General features: G+C 45.5%; 2 protein-coding genes across 4 annotated transcripts in view; both read right to left on the reverse strand.

The window, feature by feature from the left end:
* Smim17 (small integral membrane protein 17) overlaps positions 1 to 544 on the reverse strand; it is a 47,918-nt gene extending 47,374 nt beyond the window's left edge. Inside the window, exon 1 of the mRNA XM_017589551.3 lies at positions 411 to 544. The gene's annotated coding sequence lies outside the window, so the exon portion shown is untranslated. The remainder of the gene's footprint in view (positions 1 to 410) is intronic.
* Positions 35 to 17,093, reverse strand: Zfp28 (zinc finger protein 28). Of its 3 annotated transcripts, XM_006228205.5 has the most exons (9): positions 16,738 to 17,092; positions 16,050 to 16,141; positions 11,004 to 11,130; positions 10,730 to 10,813; positions 9,540 to 9,697; positions 8,026 to 8,140; positions 7,656 to 7,742; positions 1,583 to 7,059; positions 35 to 544 (listed from the first exon to the last, which is right to left on the reverse strand). In XM_006228205.5, the coding sequence occupies exons 1-8, from the start codon at positions 16,940 to 16,942 to the stop codon at positions 5,372 to 5,374; spliced, it is 2,556 nt and encodes an 851-aa protein (XP_006228267.1). In that variant the 5' UTR covers positions 16,943 to 17,092; the 3' UTR covers positions 35 to 544; positions 1,583 to 5,371. The 3 variants fall into 3 exon arrangements, with proteins under 3 accessions (XP_006228267.1, XP_063141470.1, NP_001414668.1); XM_063285400.1 differs by lacking the exon at positions 7,656 to 7,742 and having other exon boundaries at positions 16,738 to 17,093; NM_001427739.1 differs by lacking the exons at positions 35 to 544; positions 7,656 to 7,742 and having other exon boundaries at positions 3,782 to 7,059; positions 16,738 to 17,009.
* Positions 17,094 to 20,774: the final 3,681 nt, after the last annotated feature.

The raw sequence follows: 20,774 nt of genomic DNA on the forward strand, positions 1-20,774 counted from the left end.
TTTTACTGCTGTGAACAGACACCATGACCAAGGCAACTCTTATAAGGACGTTTAATTGGGGCTGCTTACAGGCTCAGAGGTTCAGTCCATCATCATCAAGGCAGGAACATAGCAGCATCCAGGCAGGCATGGTGCAAGAGGAGCTGAGAGTTCTACATCTTCATCTGAAGGCTGCTAGCAGAATACTGACCTCCGGGCATCTAGGATGAGGGTCTTAAAGCCCACAACCTCAGTGACACATCTACTCCAACAGGGCCACACCTTCTAATAGTGCCACTCCCTGAGCCGAGCATATACAAACCATTACAGTCATAAAAGACAAAAACTCATGGAGTGAAGTTTGAAGTCTGAACTCTTGATGTTACTTAACCATCTGGAACAGCTGTCAAAGGGTATTAAAAAATACCTACCTTATACAGGCCCTGAGGAGATTTCATGACAGCAAGAAAAGTGGGGGGACACTGGAGTCATCATTTGCTGATTCTTAATCCTGCCTTTCACCTCCTGGTGATTACTTGCCCCCTTTGTGCTTCAGAGTCTTTATCTATTAAAAAGAAAGAGGTCCACATCAAAAAAAAAAAAAAAAAGAGTGACTAAGTAGTTTCTACTTCACACTCTTTTATTAATACTCTCTTCCCCAAAGGTCTTAGAATTACCAGGAGACCCAGTCTGTGTCTGCCACATAATAAGCACTCAATAAACACTAGCTGTTGTAACTCTGTCCAGGGAAGCAAGCATAGTGGGCTGGAATGAATGGAACAGTTAAGTGGCTCAGAGGACTATGAACAATTCTTGCCCCTCCCTCTTTGTTACTAGGGTGGGCAGTGAGAGAAAGGAAGCAAGTAACCTTGGGAAAAGTGAATAAATTCTTGCACGGAATAAAAGCTTGGAAATCCCTTGACATTTCTAAATAAAGCTGTGAGTATCCTCTCCAATCCAAGTCTTAGTCTCCCATGACAGGACAAGGAGTTGACAAGTGAAAAACTAAAAGCCGGTATCGGTGTCCTAGAACAGCAGTACAGCACCCTGAAAGAATGTAGCAGAGTCTGGTTAAATAATTCTGAGCAAGTCAAGGTACCTTCCTGAATTTGGCTCCACAGTATAAACCAAAGTGACCTTCCAAATCTTTAGACTGGAGTTTACCAGCATTAGAGACCACCGACAGACACCCTCTAACACTTGGCACTCCAAATAACATCTTTCTCAAATCTCAACTTCTCACTTTTTTAGCCAGACCCAAACTATCTCTCATTTTTACCTAAGTAAAAATTACTTTTAGAGGAGTCCTGAGCTCTGTCTCCTCCAGAAAGGTCAAGCAAGAAATACTTAAACTGCCTGCACACTATCTCTAGATTCGTGAGTTTGCCACCTGAGACCACGTATCTGAAGGTGAAAGGGTATCGCCTCAACCACGTATCAGTGTTTCACTCATTCCAGTACACACAGTAGTCCCTGCTGGAACTTAAAAGCAAGCCAGGAGACACATACCCCGCCCACCACGCATCCCGTTTCACACTTTCCCGCCGTCTCCTTCCAGTCAGTCCCACATGCCCACATTCACACAGAACACATGTGTCAGTACCACGGATGCCAGACCACACTTGCGCGGATCAAGACATCGCTCCTGGAAGTTTTCCCAGACCTATCCAATTTCCAGCCCATTTCCACCAAGACTGGGCTGAAGCGTCAGTGATTTCCGGTTTATACCGGAGGTGGGTGAGTTGCCCCTCGCAATGGCACTTGGGATATGTAGTCCTCGCTAGGTGAGTCTAGATCAAGATTTTCACAAGAGAATGACAAGAAGCCTTTCCAGTAGGTCAATTGGTCGCGGCTCTTTTCCCTAGTTGATGTCCTCCGTTTTAGAATACAGTCATTAGAAACCTCTCGGCCTCGTGTCTGGATCCAGAAGTTCAGGCGGACCGTAGAGCACCGGCTCAGGGGTGACTATCAGCTTGGGAAGATGAGGACTGGATATAACTAAAATGAGAAGCTTTAAAGCCAAGGAGGCATCTGTGGCTTCTGCAGTGGAAAATAGCTGAGAGCAGCGAGTGAGATTTAGAAAGCATCAGGGACACAGAAAAAGATAGGATAAAAATATTTGATTTTGATTTGTGTACTTGTGATTTCAATGTGTAACCAATTACATGCTTTAGCTTCCTGACATAACCCACCTTAACCCCGTGTCTACCTGCGTCTACAAGGCTGAACATTCCAAGACTACACATCTTCACCCTATTCAGGACTTTATGTTCAATGACAAAAGAGTGTTTGACACATAGGAGCTTCGGAACAGATAAGGCAGATGTTCGGTGTAATTAAAGCATACTCTTTTTTTTTTTTTTTTTTTTTTTTGGTTCTTTTTTTCAGAGCTGGGGACCGAACCCAGGGCCTTGCGCTTCCTAGGCAAGTGCTCTACCACTGAGCTAAATCCCCAACCCCTTAAAGCATACTCTTAAAGTCACTACTCGCTGGCCATGGTGGCACAAACCTTTAAACCCAGTACTCAGGAGATAAATTGGACAGGCTGATCTCTGAGTTTGAGCCAAGCCTGGCCTACATAGTGAGTTCCAGGACAGCTAGGGCTATGTAGAGCTCCTGTCTCAAAAATAAACAAACATACAAACAAAAGCCATTACAACTATTAATGTAAGGTTGTTAAAATTCATAGCAGCACCTCTAGTGTTCTTCATTTCTTGTTACTAGGCAAACATGTTTGGTGGAGTGGTTCAAGCTTCCAGATGGCAGCTTCAGTCTCTCCCCTCTCCCTCTCTTGCTGCCTGGCTACTTTAAGCAAAAGAATCATCAGTCAAAAAACTCAAATTAGACTACCTTTATGTAAGCATGGGTTGTTTTGAACACTCAAGGCATACCCCGAGTGTGCAACTATGGGAGCTGATTTCTCCAGCCCCTAAAGGCACAGACAGAGTCAAGTGTGTCCCCAACAATCCATATACCATAAGCCCCAGTGAACTCTAAATTACAGCTTCTTAAGCTGCCTCACTGAATATAAACACTGAAAAAATGCAAACAATAAGCTCCTGAATGTACAACTAAAAATTCAGATTTCAACACGTAATGAGCCTGAGGCTTTTCTGGTAGCAATCTCCAATTTTGCATTACAGCTCCGCTGCAGCCTTGGCTGTGTAACTTGTGTACTTCGCTGTGTGGATGTTGCTACGCCACACAGTGCCAACAAAGGCTCCCTGGACCACCTTGACTGAGACTTGAATGCTATGAGTTGCAGCATCTATACTACAGATACAAAGCTTGCTGCTCTTAACATAAAATGAGACAGTATTTTCCTCCTGTCATTCCTCAGCATGTATTAAATATCTTTGGATTGGATTGGCATATTTTTTTAAAATTCCTGTTCTGAATTGTTCTCTTGAGGATCCAGTGCTCTCTTCTGGCTTCTGTGGGTACACAAACACACGTGGTGTACACACACACACACACACCACATATATAAATAAATAAATAAACAGCCAAGCCTGGTGGTACATGCCTTTAATCCCAGTACTTGGGAGGCAGAGGCAGACAGATTTCTGTGAACTCAGAGATAGCCTAGTCTATATAGCAAGTTCCAAGATAGCCAAGGCTAAAAAGAAAGACTCTGCCTCAAAATAAATAAATCAATCAACAAATAAATAAACAGATCTTTCTAAAAAAATAATCTTTATGATTTTGCCTAATTATTTCCTGAAGTTGTCCACATACCTTTATGAGACCGTTTTGAAAAGATAATTTATAAACATTTTAATAATACTTCTTCTACATATATTTCTCTATTATAGGCTTTTATTTCATTTAATAATTTTACCTCTTTATAAATTGCTTTATAAGTTGTATTTTAAATATGTGTTGTATGTGCTTGGGGTACGCATGTGATAGCGCTTGTGTGAAGGTTGGAGGACTCTCCTAGTGAGATTTCTCCTTCTACCACTAGAGCTACGAGCATCCACCTCAGGTCATCAGATGGCAAGAGAGCCTTTACCGGCTGAGCCACCGCACTGGCCTATTCTTGGGCTTTGTTGTTGGTTGCTTGGCTTGTTTGGTTTGGTTTGGTTTCCGTCAGGGCTTATTACTGCTGTGGGGTTAGAAAGCTCTGTCCATTCTCCTCCATTCTTTAGCTCTGTCTGTGTCTCTATAGGGCCAGACAGTCCCCAGTGTAGCGACTCAATCCTGACACTGTAAGCAAACAGCCAAAGACCATGGGTAAACCAATGACTGGGTGTGGCTCAGTAAAACTCTATTTTCAAAAACAGAACAAACTGTTTTTGCACAGTTCAGCAGGCATTTTCCATAAAGATTCAGGTATCGTCTTTTTTTCCTCTCTGAATCAAATGGTCTTCACCACAGAACAATTTCCCGTTTGTAGACAGAAGCACCACAAAAAGTATGTAAGTGAGTATGTGTCTTCATGCCAATGCTTCACCTTCAGACAGTGAAATGTAAACTTCACATAATTATCATGTTGAAAATATTTGTCCAATTTAAAGCTACATAAAGGTATTTTCAGGAATTTAGATTATGGGCCCTATGAAAAGAGTCGGTGAAGCTCTGACTGTAAGTCGGTTTGCTGCCTCTACTGTAGATCGGTTTACCCCAGAGCTCATACTCCTTTGCAAGTATACCAAGAATGCATTCACAAAGCAGTGACTTTTAAATAGATCAAACCCTTCGATTTTCTTTCTTATTTGTTGGTAGTTTTAACTTCATGAATATAAAATCTTGTATTTTCCAATTATTTTGATTCATTTGTTCCAAGTAGCCTACATACACTTATGCTGTCTGTCCTTAAGGATATTGCCAAGTGTACAGGAGAACTTCCTCACTCACTGTCCTTACCTTACATTCACATAGTTCAAATCCACAGCCACAATACCACTCAGCACTGTAGGACCAGCTGTTTCATTTTTATTTGGATAGGGTCTCGCTAAGTTGCAGGATCGGCCTTGAATTCATGAACTCTAGCATTGCAGGTAAGCCCACCATACCCCTGGCTTAGAACCAAGTTTTCAAGGAAAAGAAGCCAATCTCATTACCAACCTAGAGAACTTCTTTCCTGTTCTAAACTCTGGTTTCTCCTAATCTTGTTCTATTGCATTGTTTCTATCAGAGCTGATTACAAAAATTTTCCATTTTCAAAAATAAATTTCAAAAGACCCAAGTTTGCTGAATACTTGGTATGGATCAGGCACTGTGCTAAGATAGGCTTTAACCAGTGAATATAAGTTTTATGTGATCAAATTAATTACATTTACACTCCAAAAATAACCCAACATGGTTGTAACATAAAGGGCTTATAAGCAACAAAAATGAACAAAGGGGCAGTGAGATGCGTTGTGGTGGAAATAGTGAGGTTTTAAGACTATGACGATGACAGTGAGGATGGATTCCAGACGAACTTGGAGAAGAGATCCACAGGATTCGATGTGGAAGGCAAAGTAGGGTGAGCTGGTAACTCTCCAGAATGAATCCGCTGATGGTGGGCAAAACGTGCAATCTGCCTGAAGGCCCTCCTGCCCTTCCTGCAGTTATACGTTCTCTCTCCGGCATGGACTCTCTTGTGTTGGTTGAGGTGTCCAATCTGAATGAAGGTTTTCCTACACTCCTTACATTCATACGGCTTCTTCCCAGAATGAATTCTCTGATGTACACTAAGGGACTGACGATGGCTAAAGGCTTTGCCACATGCACTGCACTCGTAAGGTTTCTCTCCTGTGTGACATCTACGATGACAGATAAGGGACGACTTGGTCTTGAATGCCTTCCCACATTCCACACACTCATAAGGTCTCTGGCCAGTGTGAAGTCTCTGATGTTGAGTACAAGATGAGTTGTCACCAAACGCCTTCCCACATTCTAGGCATTTATAGGGCTTCTCTCCGGTATGAACCCTCTGATGTTGAATGAGGTGAGTGGTCTGGCTGAAGGCCTTGCCACATTCCTTACACTCGTATGGCTTCTCCCCGGTATGAGTCTTCTGATGTTGTGCAAGGTGAGCCTTCTGAGTAAATGCTTTATTACAAACCTTACATTCATAAGGCTTCTCTCCTGTATGAATTCTCTGATGCGTGGCAAGCTGAGAACTGATGCTGAAAGACTTCCCACAATCCCCACACTCAAAGGGCTTCTCCCCGGTATGGATCCTCAAATGACTAGCAAGATGTATATTCTGCCTAAACGCTTTCCCACACTCTTTACATTTAAAAGGCTTTTCTCCAGAATGCACTCTCTGATGCTGAGTGAGGGACGCGTGGTGGCTGAAGGCTTTTCTGCAAATCTCACACTCGTACGGTTTCTCTCCAGTATGAATCCTTTGGTGCACAGTGAGGGATGAGCCATACCTAAAGGACTTGTGGCACACGTCACACGTGTACGGCTTTTCTCCGGTGTGAATCCGCCTGTGTTGATTGAGTCCTATGTGGTCACTGAAGGCTTTCCCACAGTCGATGCAGTCGAAGGGTTTCTCCCCAGTGTGATAGTACCTCCAGTGACGGACTAGCGAGGTGTTCTGAATGAAAGCTTTGCCACACTCCAGGCACTCATACGGCTTCTTGCCTGTATGGCACCTCTGGTGTCGTGCGAAGGAGGAACCATCACTGAAGGCCTTCCCACACTCATTGCATTTATAGGGCTTCTCTCCAGTATGGATTCTCTGGTGAACAGTAAGGGATGAGCTCTGGGTGAAAGTTTTCTTACATTCATTACATTTGAAAAGTTTTTTTCCTGAATAGATTCTGGTTTCTTTTATGACTGTTGGATTTGGGAGGGAAGTTTTACCTGAGTCACAATTATGACTTCTCTCTTCCGAACTGTTCAAATGAAACCATCTTCCAGAGTTGAGACACACGCCATCTCTCCCCTCTGAGAAGGCTCTGTTCTGGCTCTCAAATGCTGTGTCCTGCCCATTCCTTTCAAACACACACTCAGAATCCCGATCTCCTCTGAAGGCGGAGCACGCACGTTCAGTGCTCCAAGTGCTGCCTGTTACCCTTCCAGCATGTGAGTCCTGCCTTGGAAGTGAATCCTGGGCTTCCTGTACAGACTGCTGGCCTGAAACAGACCAAGAAAACACATCTCCTTTATTATGCATCAAGAGGAAGAGATCTGCTCTGTCTCCTTGCAATATATCCTCTGTCTGCCCTATCCTGCTGGCATAAAGGAGCCACTAAGAATAACACCTTTGTTTCCCTGCAATACCTGAACTTGACACTTGTCTCTCTCTCTCTCTCTCTCTCTCTCTCTCTCTCTCTCTCACACACACACACACACACACACACACACACACACACAGACAGACAGACACATACACACAGACAGACAGACAGACAGACAGACAGACAGACGCAGTTTTTCCTTTCTCCAGTCCTCTGCTGATGCCCAGCAAGTATGCAAAATGAAACCAACAGGTAACTTAACATTTAAAGATGCTCAAGAAACTGAGAGGATGACAAGCACCAAGGGGTAAGAATAAAAAGAAAACTACAGGGAAATGAGCTGTTAAAAGAAGGCAGAAAGGAAATGGAGTCACTCTGAAGTCTAAGATTGTGATTCTCTCTAGGATTATGAGACCTGGTAAGTGTGTGATGGTGAGGATTCCCATCCTGATCAGAGCTACAGTGACATCACCACGCCATCTGCATACTCACCTGAGAACAAGTTGGTGCTAGCTGTCTCTGTACCTGAGGGCTCCTTCTCTTGCCCCAATAAAGAGATAAAATGCGTTTCAGAAACACCTAAAAACGACAGTGTCTGCTTATTCTCTAGTCACTGTGAAACTGAGTAAGCAGCTTCCTGATTCTGACTGAAAACAACTGTTACTGCAAGAAGAACTAGAACGAGGGAGAAGGATCCCTCAAAGACAGACTTCTCCTGAAGAGGATCCGAGTTTGGTTCTCAGAGCTCATATCAGGCAGTGCACAATCACCTGTAACTGCAGCTCCGGGGATCTAATCTCCACAGGCAGGAAGTAAGGGCTCCTGAAGGTAAGGCTCAGACCTGGGAGGGAGCAGGCCTTACCTAAGAGCCCCAGGTCATCACAGTTCTCCCATGTCGCATTCTTACGGAAATTCTTCTGAGCTGACACAAGCTCTGGAGGACTATCTCTAGCCATATCCGAGTTGGTCTTTGAGCCCTGAAACGGTATGAACATATGTGTGAAATGGGTGGCCAGAGTATGGTGGAATGTGTCCATCCACTGGAAGTGGAAGTCCGTGTTACTGGGTGCTAAGCAATTGAGGTTAGATTGGGAATGGCCTTATTTTGTATGTGGGGGTTGGGGGATGTCACAGAGTGGGGTCCTTTGGGAAAACTCTCTGCTATCTTCATCAGATCAGCTGTCTGCTTGCATGAGACCAGCAGAGAAACCTGTGGGCTGGTGACACTCTCATAGACAGGTAGGGGAGAGTCGCAGGACTTACTTGAGATTCCAGCCCCCATCCCAGACAGCAGCCCTAACTGCACATGGTGTCAGGAAGTATACAGGCTGGAGAGGTTGGTTAAAAGTGAATTCTACGTCTGCCAGTGTGTAAGAGCCACCGTCATAATGGGTGAAGACTTTCTGGTACAGCCACTTTGGGGTCACCCACACTTCTCCCAGAATCTCCTGACCTATGCTCTGGAGTTAAAACCAGTAAGTGCATTAGTTCCCCTGGAGGAACTTTGGTGGAACCATACATTGGTGTGTTGGCTAGTTTTCTGTCAAGTTGGTACAGGCTAGAGTCATTCGAGAAGAGAGAACCTCAGTTGAGGAAATAATCCTACCGGAAAGGCCTACAGGCAAGCCTGTAGGGTATCTTCTTAATTAGTGACTGATATGGGAAGGCCCAGCCCACTGTAACTGGTGTCACACTAGACCTGTGGTCCAGATGTAAAAAGACAGGCTGAACAAGCCACGGGAAGCCAGCCAGTAAGCAGCACTCCTCTATGGCCTCTGCATCAGCCCCTGCCTCTAGGTTCCTTGACTTGTTTGAGTTTCCACCCTGACTTCTCTGGACAACGGTCTACGAGCCATTATATGAAATAAAACCTTTGTCCCCAGGTTGCTTTTGGTCATGATAGTCTATCACAGCGACAGAAACCTAACTAAGACGTTTGGTCATTAGGTCCTTATGAGGAGGGGTAGATGTCCTCATCTTCTCAGGGAAGGAATTCTCCCAGCAGAGAGGAATAGGAGGGACTACCGAGATCCTGCTCACAGTTTTCAGACATTCACTCTAAATCACATCAGACACATGAACAGCGTGTTTGTGACTCATCCCACCCCCACACTCTTGCTCTATGATTCGAGGGACTGCCATAGAGGTACTGCCATAACTCTCTCCTCTTCCATCTCTTGTGGAGAGGTTGTATTCAAGTGGAAATTTCTCTACTCTCCAAGGAGTCATAAATGCTGCCTGAAGTTTACCCCCAACTTACCCTCTGTGTCTCAAACATTAGCCTCTGACTTGTAGCATATGTATAAATACACACGGGTATATTCACCTAAACCTAAACACACCCAGGTACACACACATAAACACATACCAACTCACCCTCTGTGCCTTGAACACAGCATCTCCACCCCAGGATGCCCCTGACATGTAGCACATGGGTCTACGGTGCAGGAGCCGTCTTCTTAGCACTGCCTGGGATGTTTCTTCACTTAAGTCCTTTGGAGGGAGCTCCTTGGTCTCCTGCACAGCCTTCAAGTCTAAAAGATATTAACAAAGCAAACAGCTCAGAGTATGTGTTGTGTGGGGACAGGGTGTGCGCACGTGGTGCACAGACATGCATGCCCGCAAAATACCCACACGCGCAAGATAATTCTTTTTTTTTTTTTTTTTTTATTAACTTGAGTATTTCTTATATACATTTCGAGTGTTATTCCCTTTCCCGGTTTCCGGGCAAACATCCCCCTCCCCCCTCCCCTTCCTTATGGGTGTTCCCCTCCCAACCCTCCCCCATTGCCGCCCTCCCCCCATAGACTAGTTCACTGGGGGTTCAGTCTTAGCAGGACCCAGGGCTTCCCCTTCCACTGGTGCTCTTACTAGGATATTCATTGCTACCTATGGGGTCAGAGTCCAGGGTCAGTCCATGTATAGTCTTTAGGTAGTGGCTTAGTCCCTGGAAGCTCTGGTTGCTTGGCATTGTTGTAATTTTGGGGTCTCGAGCCCCTTCAAGCTCTTCCAGTTCTTTCTCTGATTCCTTCAATAGGGGACCTATTCTCAGTTCAGTGGTTTGCTGCTGGCATTCGCCTCTGTATTTGCTGTATTCTGGCTGTGTCTAAGATAATTCTTAAAAATAAAAAAGAAAGGCTAGAGAGATGGCTTGCTGCTCTTCCAGATGGCCTGAGCTCGATTCCCAACACCTGAATGGCGGCTCACAACTGTAACTCCAATTCCAGAAGATCTACTGTCCTCTTCTACCCTTTGCAGGCACCAGGCATGCATGTGCTGCCGTGCCCAGACACATGCACAGGTAAAGCACCCACATACACAAAACTAAGTCATACAGACACATCGTAGATAGATAGATAGATAGATAGATAGATAGATAGATAGATAGATAGATAACAAAGATGATTCTATAAGAGTGGGAGGCAAAGAAGGCATGCGGAGAAAAGTAAATTGTCTACAGAGGGCCTGAGGCCATGCTGCAGAGCAGAGAGAGAATGGAGCAATTCTAAGTCTGAGGGAATAAGCTGGGCCAGCAGCAGCCACTCTGTCCACTTCCTCACACTCACCTGTGCACCGGCCTCTTCCCATCATCCAGGGGTCCGTACCTTGTTCCAGCAAGGCAATCATATCTGGTTTAGAAGCACAAAGTCCTAGATCCATAAGAAAAACAGGAAAAAAAGAAAACAAAGATGTGGTCATGCTGGGGGTCTTGACTTGGAATGCAGTCCCCTTGGCTTGACAAAAGTGGGCCCTGCAGGGACCGTGGAAGAATAAATGGAAGATTCTACTACCTCAGGCATGGATGAGGAAAAAGTAGGGCAGGAGTGGGGATTCCCTCACCCAGGGATGCCAGGTTCCTGTAGTTGTCCAGCATCACCTTCCAGTACAGACTCCTCTGCTCAGAGGTGAGCCATTCCCACTCCTCCTGGGAGAAAACTACAGCCACATCCCCAAATGTCACCAAGCCCTGAAATGACAAAAATGTACTGTTGCTCAGCCAGTGCCCATGATCACAGGTCACCAGGGGGTTCTAAAAATAAACTGTGTCCTCCCACCCTGTGTTCAAGTCCCCATCCTAGTCCTTTAGGAGGGAAATGCATGTGGAGAGTGTCTTAGTTAAGGTCACTACTGCTATGATGAAACACCATGACAAGTTGGGAGGAAAGGGTTTATTCAGCTTACACTTCCACACTGTAGTCCATAATTGGAGGAAGTCAGACAGGAATTCAAGCAGGACAGGAAACCAGAGTCAGGAGGTGAAGCAGAGGCCATGGAGAGGTACTGCTTACTGGCTTGCTCCTCATGGCTTACTCACTTTTCTTATAGAACCCAGGACCGCCTGCCCAGGGGTGACCCCACCCATGATGAACTGGGCCCCATTGATCAGTAGGTTAGAAAAATGTCCTACAGGCTTGCAAACAACCTGATCAATGGAGACATTTTCCTGAGGTTCCCTTCTCTCAGATGACTATAGCTTGTGTTAAGTTGACATAAAACAAATCAGTACAGGCATGTAATCACATAAAAAAAAAGTCATCAATTTCTAACAATACAGAATGAAAGCTGAGTTGTCCTGGGCACTCCAGGTTCTTAGAGTCTGTCTCGATCTTGTGACACATGTCACAAGACCAAGGACCGGGAAAGAATCCAGGACAGGTCATCCCTCAGCAGGGCCTGAGGGATGCTACTGCCTGTCACTTTCACTGGAGGCTCATTAAGAAGAAAACAAGAGCAACCGTTTTAAAATGTGAGTGTGCAGCAAGAATGAAAACCACTATCAGTTTTTAAATAAACAGAATGCATTCAGGTGCTGCCATGGAGGCGCAGGCCTGAAATCCCAGTACTCGAGAGCAGAAACAGAAGGATTTCAAGTTTGAGGCTAATGTGACTCACAGTCACACACGCATGCACGCACGCACGCACGCACACAAGATCCTGTCTCAAAACAAAAGACCAGGAAGAAAGATAGATAAGCCAATCTTTTCAGCCTTCCAATCTGAGTATCTCTCACTGTACCAAACCTGATGACACCAAACCTAATAAATATAATAAAAATCGCAGCACTGACCAACACCTGAGCTCTTCTACTGGAAGGTCTATACACTACAAAGCAAAGTTCCCACAGAATGTCAGTCTGTGAATAAGACACCACCGTAACTTTAACCTAAAGGCACCTTACTCAATCTTGGAAAAACAGGACCAAATGGCTCTTAAGTGGTTATCTTTGAGTGAGTGAGTGAGTGAGTGAGTGAGTGAGTGAGTGAGAGAGAATGTGTGTGAGTGTGAGTTGGTGTGAGTATGTGAGTGTGTGTGTGAGGGGGTAGGAGTGGGTGTGAGTGTGTGTGTGAATGTGTGTGAGTGTGAGTTGGTGTGAGTATGTTGGTGTGTGTGTGAGGGGAGTAGGAGTGTGTGTGAGTGTGTGTGTGTGTGAATGTGTGTGAGTGTGAGTTGGTGTGAGTATGTGAGTGTGTGTGAGGGGGGGTAGGAGTGGGTGTGAGTGTGTGAGTGTGAGTTGGTGTGAGTGTGAGTGTGTGTGTGTGAGGGGGTAGGAGTGGGTGTGAGTGTGTGTGTGTGAATGTGTGTGAGTGTGAGTTGGTGTGAGTATGTGAGTGTGTGTGTGAGGGGGGTAGGAGTGTGTGTGTGTGTGTGTGTGTGTGTGTGTGTGTGTGTGTGTGTTGGAATGAACTCAGGGCCTTGTACTTACCTAGCAAACACTTTACCTACTTAGCCATCTCCTAGTCCAATGTTAGTAAACCCCTGATAGAGAAATTTCCTTAGCTGGAGACTGAAAAGAGCTGATGCTGACAACACTTGGAGAGCTGAGAATTGCTCTGTGAGCCTGAGCAAAGCACAGCCTACCATGCCTGTCTGAGCCATCTAGCCTAAAACAAATGCTTCTTGGCTCTCACCATCCTGCCTGCCAGTGTCCTGTTACAAAGAACAGAACTGAGTGCCAACAAGAGCAGCAGCACTCTAGCAGACGGCACTAACTGGATACAGTGGAAATGACGTGAAGTTGGGGGACGGGGGTGGGGCTGGGGGTAAGGAGGCTATCTTCAAGGTACATTGATTGCACACCAAGAACTGACAAAGAGTAAGTAAAGATACTCTCTTTCAAAATAAACAAAGAAAGCAAGGAAAATCCTGGTCTCAGACCACTGCTGACCTTTTGTTTTATGTTTTGTATTTTCACACAGTCTCCCAGAGGCTGTCTACAGCGCCCAGTCCTAGAGTCCCAAGTTCATGATTCTGGAAAATCAATCTTGTACTTATTATTTTCCCCTTCAGATCTTCTAATACTTTTCAGATTTGCTTTAGTAACCAAACCAAGTCATATTTGTATTTTTAGAAATCTGTGTTTTTACAAAAATAAGAGAATGAGAAGATGGTGCCTAATTTTGGGGGTAATATGAAAAGCCACATTCTGTGTGCAGTAATACAGTTTACATGTTAAGTGGAACCACAATAGAATGATTTTATAGTTTTTAAACAAAATTTTTTAAAAAGGGAAAATCTTCAGGTTACAAAACTCATCCTAAAGGTGTTTTTTTTTTTTAAATCACTTTTCTAAGTGGGTCAATGGGACAAATATGTTCAGTGTCTCCTTATGCCTGAGTCCTATAGTGCTTGTGTCTATTTCTCTAGCAATTGTTGCTACTTTGTCACCATCAAAGAGAAGAGAATTGCATGACTCCCGAGGGAAAGAAAAGCAGTAGGGTGTCTTCTCATAGCTGGCAAGAATTTGTTTTGACTTTTCCTTCTTGAAAAAAAAAATCTCACTCTGATGCCTGGCTTATCTCAAACCCCTAGGCTCAGTGCTGCTGGTCCTACTCATCACAGCATCCTTAGTGCCTGAGGCAACAGCCCATGACCGCACACCTTGCCATGCCATCCTTCCTCCCTTTTGATTTTTTTACATTCATTTTCTCTCCTTCATGTGTGTGTGGGGCGGGGGGGTAAGTGTGAGTGTGTGTGTGTGTGTGTGTGAGTGTGTGGGGTAGGTGTGAGTGTGTGTGTGTGAGTGTGTGGGGTAGGTGTGAGTGTGTGTGTATGTGTGTGTGTGTGTGTGTGTGTGTGTGTGTGTGTGTGTGTGTGTGTACCCATGCACCTGTGCCTGCAGAGGCTAGAAGTAGGCATCAGATCCCAAAGCTGCCTGATTTCCATGTTGAGATCCATACTCTGGCCCTCTGATACAGCAGTAAGTACTCTTAACCACAGACCTATCTCTCCAGCCCCAATATTTGAGATTTTAAAGGCTCTGATCATGAAATGTGAAGGCAATTTTCCAGACACAAAGAGAATGAAGATGACAGGCAGAAGTCAGAGGTAGTGAGAAACCACGTCTCAGTCATCTATCTGCTCTGTCACTTTCGGGATGGGCCCTTTCTTCAAAGACACCTTGGAGAGTTTTGAGCAAGAGCTGACCTGTGGTGAACTATCTGGCATTCAGAAGAGAAAGGAGTAGAAGCATATATCACAGAAACACAGTCATGAGATCAACAGTAAGCAATAAGGTTAATCCTAGCATTAGGAAGACAGAGGCAAGAAGATCTCCATGATTTCAAAACTGTCCACATAGTGAGCTCCTGGTTAGCCAAGACTATATAGTGAGACCCTGTCTCAAAATTAAAGAAATGAGAGAAAGGGGTACCAGACCCAAGGTAGGGAATCTGGACTCTTACATGCTACCTTGACTTTCTGTGAACTTTTCTGTTGTAAGCTCCTAGAGATCAAGAAATGTTCTTTAAACTTAAAATCAGTTTCAAAAATCTCATTACATTTATGTGTGTGTGTGTCTGAATGGGTCTACAAGTGCATATGTGAATGTCAGAAGAAAACTTTTCAGGTTCTCTTCCTCCTTCCTGTGGCTCCTGGGGATCAAACTCAGGTTGTCTGGCTTGGAAGCAAGTAGTTTACCTCTGAGCTATACTACCAGCCCAGTCAAAAACTGTGGGTGGGGCTGGAAAGATGGCTCAACCGTTAAAGGCTAGGTTCACAACCAAAAACTGTGGTGTGTGTGTATGTGCATGTGGCGTGTGCGCGTGCGCGTGTGCGTGTGCGTGTGTGCGCGCGCGCATGTGTGTGTGTGTGTGTGTATATGCGCGCGCGCGCAGGTGTGCTGTATATGTGTGTCCCTGCCATAACCAGCATGCTGAGCTCTTTCTTTATTGCTTTGAGACAGGTTTTCTCACTGAATTAGAAGTTAACCTTTTTGGCTAAGCTGACTAGCCAGAGAGCTCTATAAATGGATCTGCCTCTGCCTGGAAATTCCAGTCTATAGGAACAAACCTGCCGTCTTACACAGGTACTGGGTATTCAAACTCAGGTCCATCTGCTTCAAGAGCAAGTGCTCTTACTCATTGAGCCTTCTCCTCAACCCACTAAACAAGCCCCAGCCACTATATATTTCTCCTCCCTTGTGAGCATCATAGAAACCAGGTAGGACTGCTACAGTTCTGAACACAGGAATCCTTCTGAAGTAGGATATGGTGGTAAACCCCTCTAATCCCAGCACTTGTAAGAGGCAGGCAGAGCTCTGTGAGTTCAAGGCCAGCCTGGTCTGTATAGTCTACATAGTGAGTTCCAGGGCAGCCAGGGCTATGTAGATAGACCTTATCCAAATCAAAACAAACAAACAAAAATCCTTCTGAAATAAATGGAACAATGAAGGGGATGAGTCATTTCCTCAACCAAGAAAGAATAGCTGGGATGAAAAGGAAGGAGAATCAGTTTGAAGCTATCCCTATAGCCCATCACTCACCAGAATAGGAAGAAGCAGCAACCAGAACAGGTCTCTTTAACTGAAAAATTTTCAGAGAAAATAAACAACACTAAGTGTTGTGAAAGCAAGACTATTTCAGGAAGCAGAGAGGAAACGTGACTCACCTGAGACTTGGCTTTAAGTTTAGTCCCTGTAGGGGCAGCTTCCTCTTTGCGGTTTATCTCCTGGAGGAAGTTGGTATCTCTGGAAAGCAGAGCTGGGGGAAAGGAAGGACTAGATACCAAGTCTACACAAGACTACACCCTGCATGAGCAGAGCAGGACAGTTTTTAAAAGAGAGATGAAATCCCCCTATTACACTGTGCGGGAGTAAGGAGAGGGTGGGATGTGGAGTGGGATTGTCTCTCTTCTCTTTTTTGTCTTGCTTGCATGAATACATGTGCACCACGTATGTGCCTGATGCCCATAAAGTTCAGAGGAGAATGTTATAGCCCCTGTAACTGGAGTTAGGGATGGTTGTGAACCACCATGTGGATACTAGGAACCAAACAAGTACTCACAACGGCTAAGCCATCTCTTGTCCCACTGAGAGTTTCATTTCTTGAAGCATGGACGTGGAGACAAGTCTAAACTAAGTTGACCCTGGAGATGTCAATGTCCCTCCAGTACCTCTGCCTGACTGCTCTGATTCAAGTTGAGCTTTCAAGGACTGATTCTTATTTAACCATCACAATCAAGAACACAGAGACACCATCTCCAACACCAGGGCCTCGAGAACCCTCGAACCTTAAGCTTCCTTCACACCCAGAATAGATTCATCTTGGTCCACTCAGCCCGGACACATGACACTTACCTTTGTGCGCAGGCCCCGAGGTCACTGCTCCTTGCCTGCCCTGGGAGGCCAGGCTGTTCCTGGAGCGCGGCCTTCCCCGGGCGGGACGCCCACGAGCAGCTGTAGTCCCCGCCGGACCTCCACCAGGCCAGGGCTTTGTGCAGAGCACGCCGCGCCCCAGGAGGGCCCGAGGTTCGCAGGACCCCATACTGGCCACTCCCCGCATGTCACGCGAGGGGCGCACGCTCTCCTTGCCAGGCTGCAGGCACCCCAAGACCGCTGCTCAGGGACACACCCCCGGCAACACCCACGCCCGCCACGCCCCGGCCAGCCACGCCCTCACCCCCGCCGAACCCGGACCTGAAGGATCCGACCCTCAGACAGTTCGGCCGGAACGCGCCGGAAGTGGACTTTGCTTGAGCGCAAGGCCCGCTGGGAAGTGTAGTCCCCAAGGAGAAATCTGGTTGGTTGAGCCCAGCAGGCTCAGTGGTCTTTGAAAGACAACCTAGGAGAACCGTGGGACCCTGCCGGAAACATAGGTCCGGCGAAATACAAAACAGTTCCTCAGAGGCTTCTGGGAGTTGAGGTGCAATCGGAGCGTACGTGTGCAGCGGCAGGGCTAGTGGAGCGTGGTTTGAGATCGATTTGAGGGAGGGCAGTTGGAGGATGGTGTGAATTGGGCGGGGGTAATGCCGGGCTTTAGACAAGTCCACAGTGGTTCTGGTTGCAAGTACTTTTCAGTTTGGGATTCAACTTCTGCCATACTTTCAATACTCTCCAGACCACCTCAATTCTAGGGTCTAATGTTCAAAATGCCCCTCTGTAAGTACTACCAAGTCCTAGGTCTGCAGGCTTCCCCCAGGTTTTCTTCTTGGGTGTTCCTTTAAAATATTTATTCTTGCCTTTAATCCCAAAACTCAGGAGTCAGAGGCAGCCGGATCTCTGAATTTGAGGCCAACCTGATCTGCAGAGCAAGTTCTAGGACAGTCAGGGCTACACAGAGAAACGGGGTGGGGTGGGGATAGATATAGATATAGATATAGATATAGACATAGACACACACACACACACACACACACACACACACACACACACACACACTGTATCTTGATCATCTCCAGCACAAATCTCCTCTCCCAACCACCAGCAACACTTCCACATTCTTGCCCCGCTCCCCAACACTGGATATAGCCAACTAAATCCAGTTAGTGCTGCCTACCAGTACAAGGGTGTAACACTGCCCACTTGAGCTTGGACAATCTACCAAGGGCCACATCCCAAAAGAAAAATGACTCCCTCTCTCCCAGGTGCCTTCAGTTGCCTATAGTTCCTCAGCTAGGTGTGGAGGCGCAAGCATGCTAGAATAGTGATTGACTCCATCTTGTGCTGGTAGTCACAGTTCCTACGAGCTCATGAGTACAACAGTCATGACATGTCCAGAACCATTCCCCAGCACTCATTGCCATTCTCAGTCTTACACCTTCCTCCTCCGTATAGTAAGATGTCCCCCGACACTTGAGAAGGTATACATAAATGTCCTGCTTAGGGCTGCGAGCTGCCTGTTTTTGTCATTCGATTATCATCTGAGAGAGTGCCATGTAGCCCTGGCTGTTTGGAACTCTGTAGACCAGGCTGGCCTCGAACTCAGATCCGCCTGCCTCTGCCTCCAGAAGTGCTAGTTTTACAGGTGTGTCATCTCTGCCACCAAGCAAGTGGCATGTTCTTTATATAAAATGTTTGAGACCGGGGTTGGGGATTTAGCTCAGTGGTAGAGCGCTTGCCTAGGAAGCACAAGGCCCTGGGTTCGGTCCCCAGCTCCGAAAAAAAGAACCAAAAAAAAAAAAAATGTTTGAGACCAGAAGTATTCATTTTTTTCTGAGTTGGAGATATGTGCATACCATAGGGAAATATTTTAGAAAGGAAACCAAAGTCTAAATATAAAAAGCATCTATGCTTCACAAATACCCCATCAACCTGAAGGAAATGTTACACTAAAAAATTTTTAAGCAGAATCAGTCTTGCAGGATTGATTGTTGCCTGAAAGATTTTTAAAGGGTTTATCTGTTTCTTTATGTAAATGAGTGCTTTATCTGTATGTACATCTGCTTGCTAGAAGAGGGCATCAGATCCTAGGAGTGTGAGCCCCCATGTGGTTGCTGGGAATTGAACTCAAGATCTTGGAGAGAGCAGACTGCTCTTAACCTCTGAGTCATTTCTCCAGCCCCTGAAAGATTTGCTTTTATTTTATGTGTATGAGTATTTTGTCTTTGTGTATTTATGTGCATTGTGTGCCCACAGTCCTTGTGGAGGCCAGAAAGCAGCATCCCCTGGAAGTCGGGTTGCAGATAGCTGTGAGCTGCTAGATGCTGGGACCCAAATCCAAGTCCTCTCTAAAAACAAGTGCTCCTAGCCACTGAACCATCCCCAGCCCTGGCAATTTTAAAACAAAATTTTATTTTCTTATTTTTCTTATTTTTATTGCAACCTGTTACATGGGATTGGGAGTAGAATTTGCCACTTGTGATGTCCTGTAAGCATTCAGAAAGTTTCAGACTTTGGAGCATTTTAGATTCTAAACAGTCACGTTAAGGATGCTCAACTTGGCCACTAAAAGACTACCTGGGGTTCATTCAGGGATGGAAGGCTGGTTCAACATTCAAAACTCAATTTACCTAATTTACCACAGTTAACAAGCTAAACAAAAATCACACTCAACTCTAGAGTCTTAGAACTGTGGTGTTCAACCTTCCCCAATCTGCAGCTCTTTAATACAGTTCCTCACATTGTGGTCCTTATAAAGTCCAACAGAACCTACCATGAGATGGACATTACAAAAATCACCCGTAGTCCTCTAGAACAGCTAGAATAGAAGTGTGAGTCCCTGTATTTTCCTATTTCTGCAGTGTGTACTCATCTTGCATGTGATCTTTTCATTTTGTTTTTATTCAAGGTCTCACTATGTAGCCCTGACTGCCCTAGAACTCTGTAAACCAGGCTGGTCTCTAATTCAGAGATCCACCTGACTCTACCTCCAGAGTGCCACCAATCCCAGCCACAATCACCCTTTTAAATTTTATTTTTATGTATTTGTATTTGTGCGTTTGTGGGTTTGATCACCCATGTGGGCATGTGCAGAGAGCAGAAGTCGTTATTGGTTATCACCCTCCACCTTATATTTTCAGATAGGATCTCTTATACTTTCAGATAGGAGCTATTTCAGCTAAACTGGTTTGGGGAGTGTGTGTGTGTGTGTGTGTGTGTGTGTGTGTGTGTGTGTGTGTGTGTGTTTCCAAATAAATCCTAAAATTTATTCCAATCTCTAACTTCTAGGCACTTCCAAACAGATTCTCCATATCAGACCATATTTAATTTCTTTACCAAGAAGGAGCCTTAGAATCATTAGAAAGTTTCCATCTTAAACACTGCACATGCTAATTGTCATCCACCTGAAGACACTTTCAGTTTCTAAATTACTCGCATCACCTAAGCTGTATCCCAAGTCCCAGAGGCCCTGGTTTAGAAATAATATTTCTGGCCCCACACATTTTCTAGGCACTTTGTACGGGTCAGTGTGCTGAAGTCCTATCATTTTATGTTCTCTTGATATCTATTTCCCAGGCTGGAAGTGAAGGTCAGTCACCCTTGACACTTCCGACTATCATGCTGTCCACAGATGGCTCAAGCTGGTGCCAAGAATAAGAACTTAGAAGCACTTCTGCCAAACTGGGATCCCTGGTCTCAGGGCTTCCTGTCAAACAGACTGCTGAAGGTGGAGGGGGCACGTATGTCACAACGATCACATTCCACACGTGAGATGACCTCCCAGCACTCATGCCTGCTTGTTGCCACTGAGCAGAGGAAATCTGTAACCCTGGCCCCCATGAAGCATCGGCTCAGGGATACCCCGCCCCCATGTCCCTTTGCCCCTGTGCGCGGCCTCTGTGCTTTGGGCCGATCTGTCTCCTGTTCATTGGAGGGATGTTTTCCATCCAAACTTAATACAGTCAGTCTCATCGCCGAGCATTCCAAATGCATTAAACGTGTCACAAGGAGTATTA

This window comes from Rattus norvegicus, chromosome 1 (genome assembly GCF_036323735.1).
Source record: "Rattus norvegicus strain BN/NHsdMcwi chromosome 1, GRCr8, whole genome shotgun sequence".
Taxonomy (NCBI): Eukaryota; Metazoa; Chordata; class Mammalia; order Rodentia; family Muridae; genus Rattus; species Rattus norvegicus.

Bases quoted from the DNA above. Each gene is read 5' to 3' on its own strand.
- Zfp28 (XM_006228205.5), bottom strand. From the start codon at position 16,942: ATGCGGGGAGTGGCCAGTATGGGGTCCTGCGAACCTCGGGCCCTCCTG. The intron at 16,142-16,737 runs GTAAGTGTCATG...CCTTTCCCCCAG, and splicing joins CTCGGGGCCTGCGCACAAAG to CTCTGCTTTCCAGAGATACC. The intron at 8,141-9,539 runs GTGAGTTGGTAT...ATACCGTTTCAG, and splicing joins CTGTGTTCAAGGCACAGAGG to GGCTCAAAGACCAACTCGGA.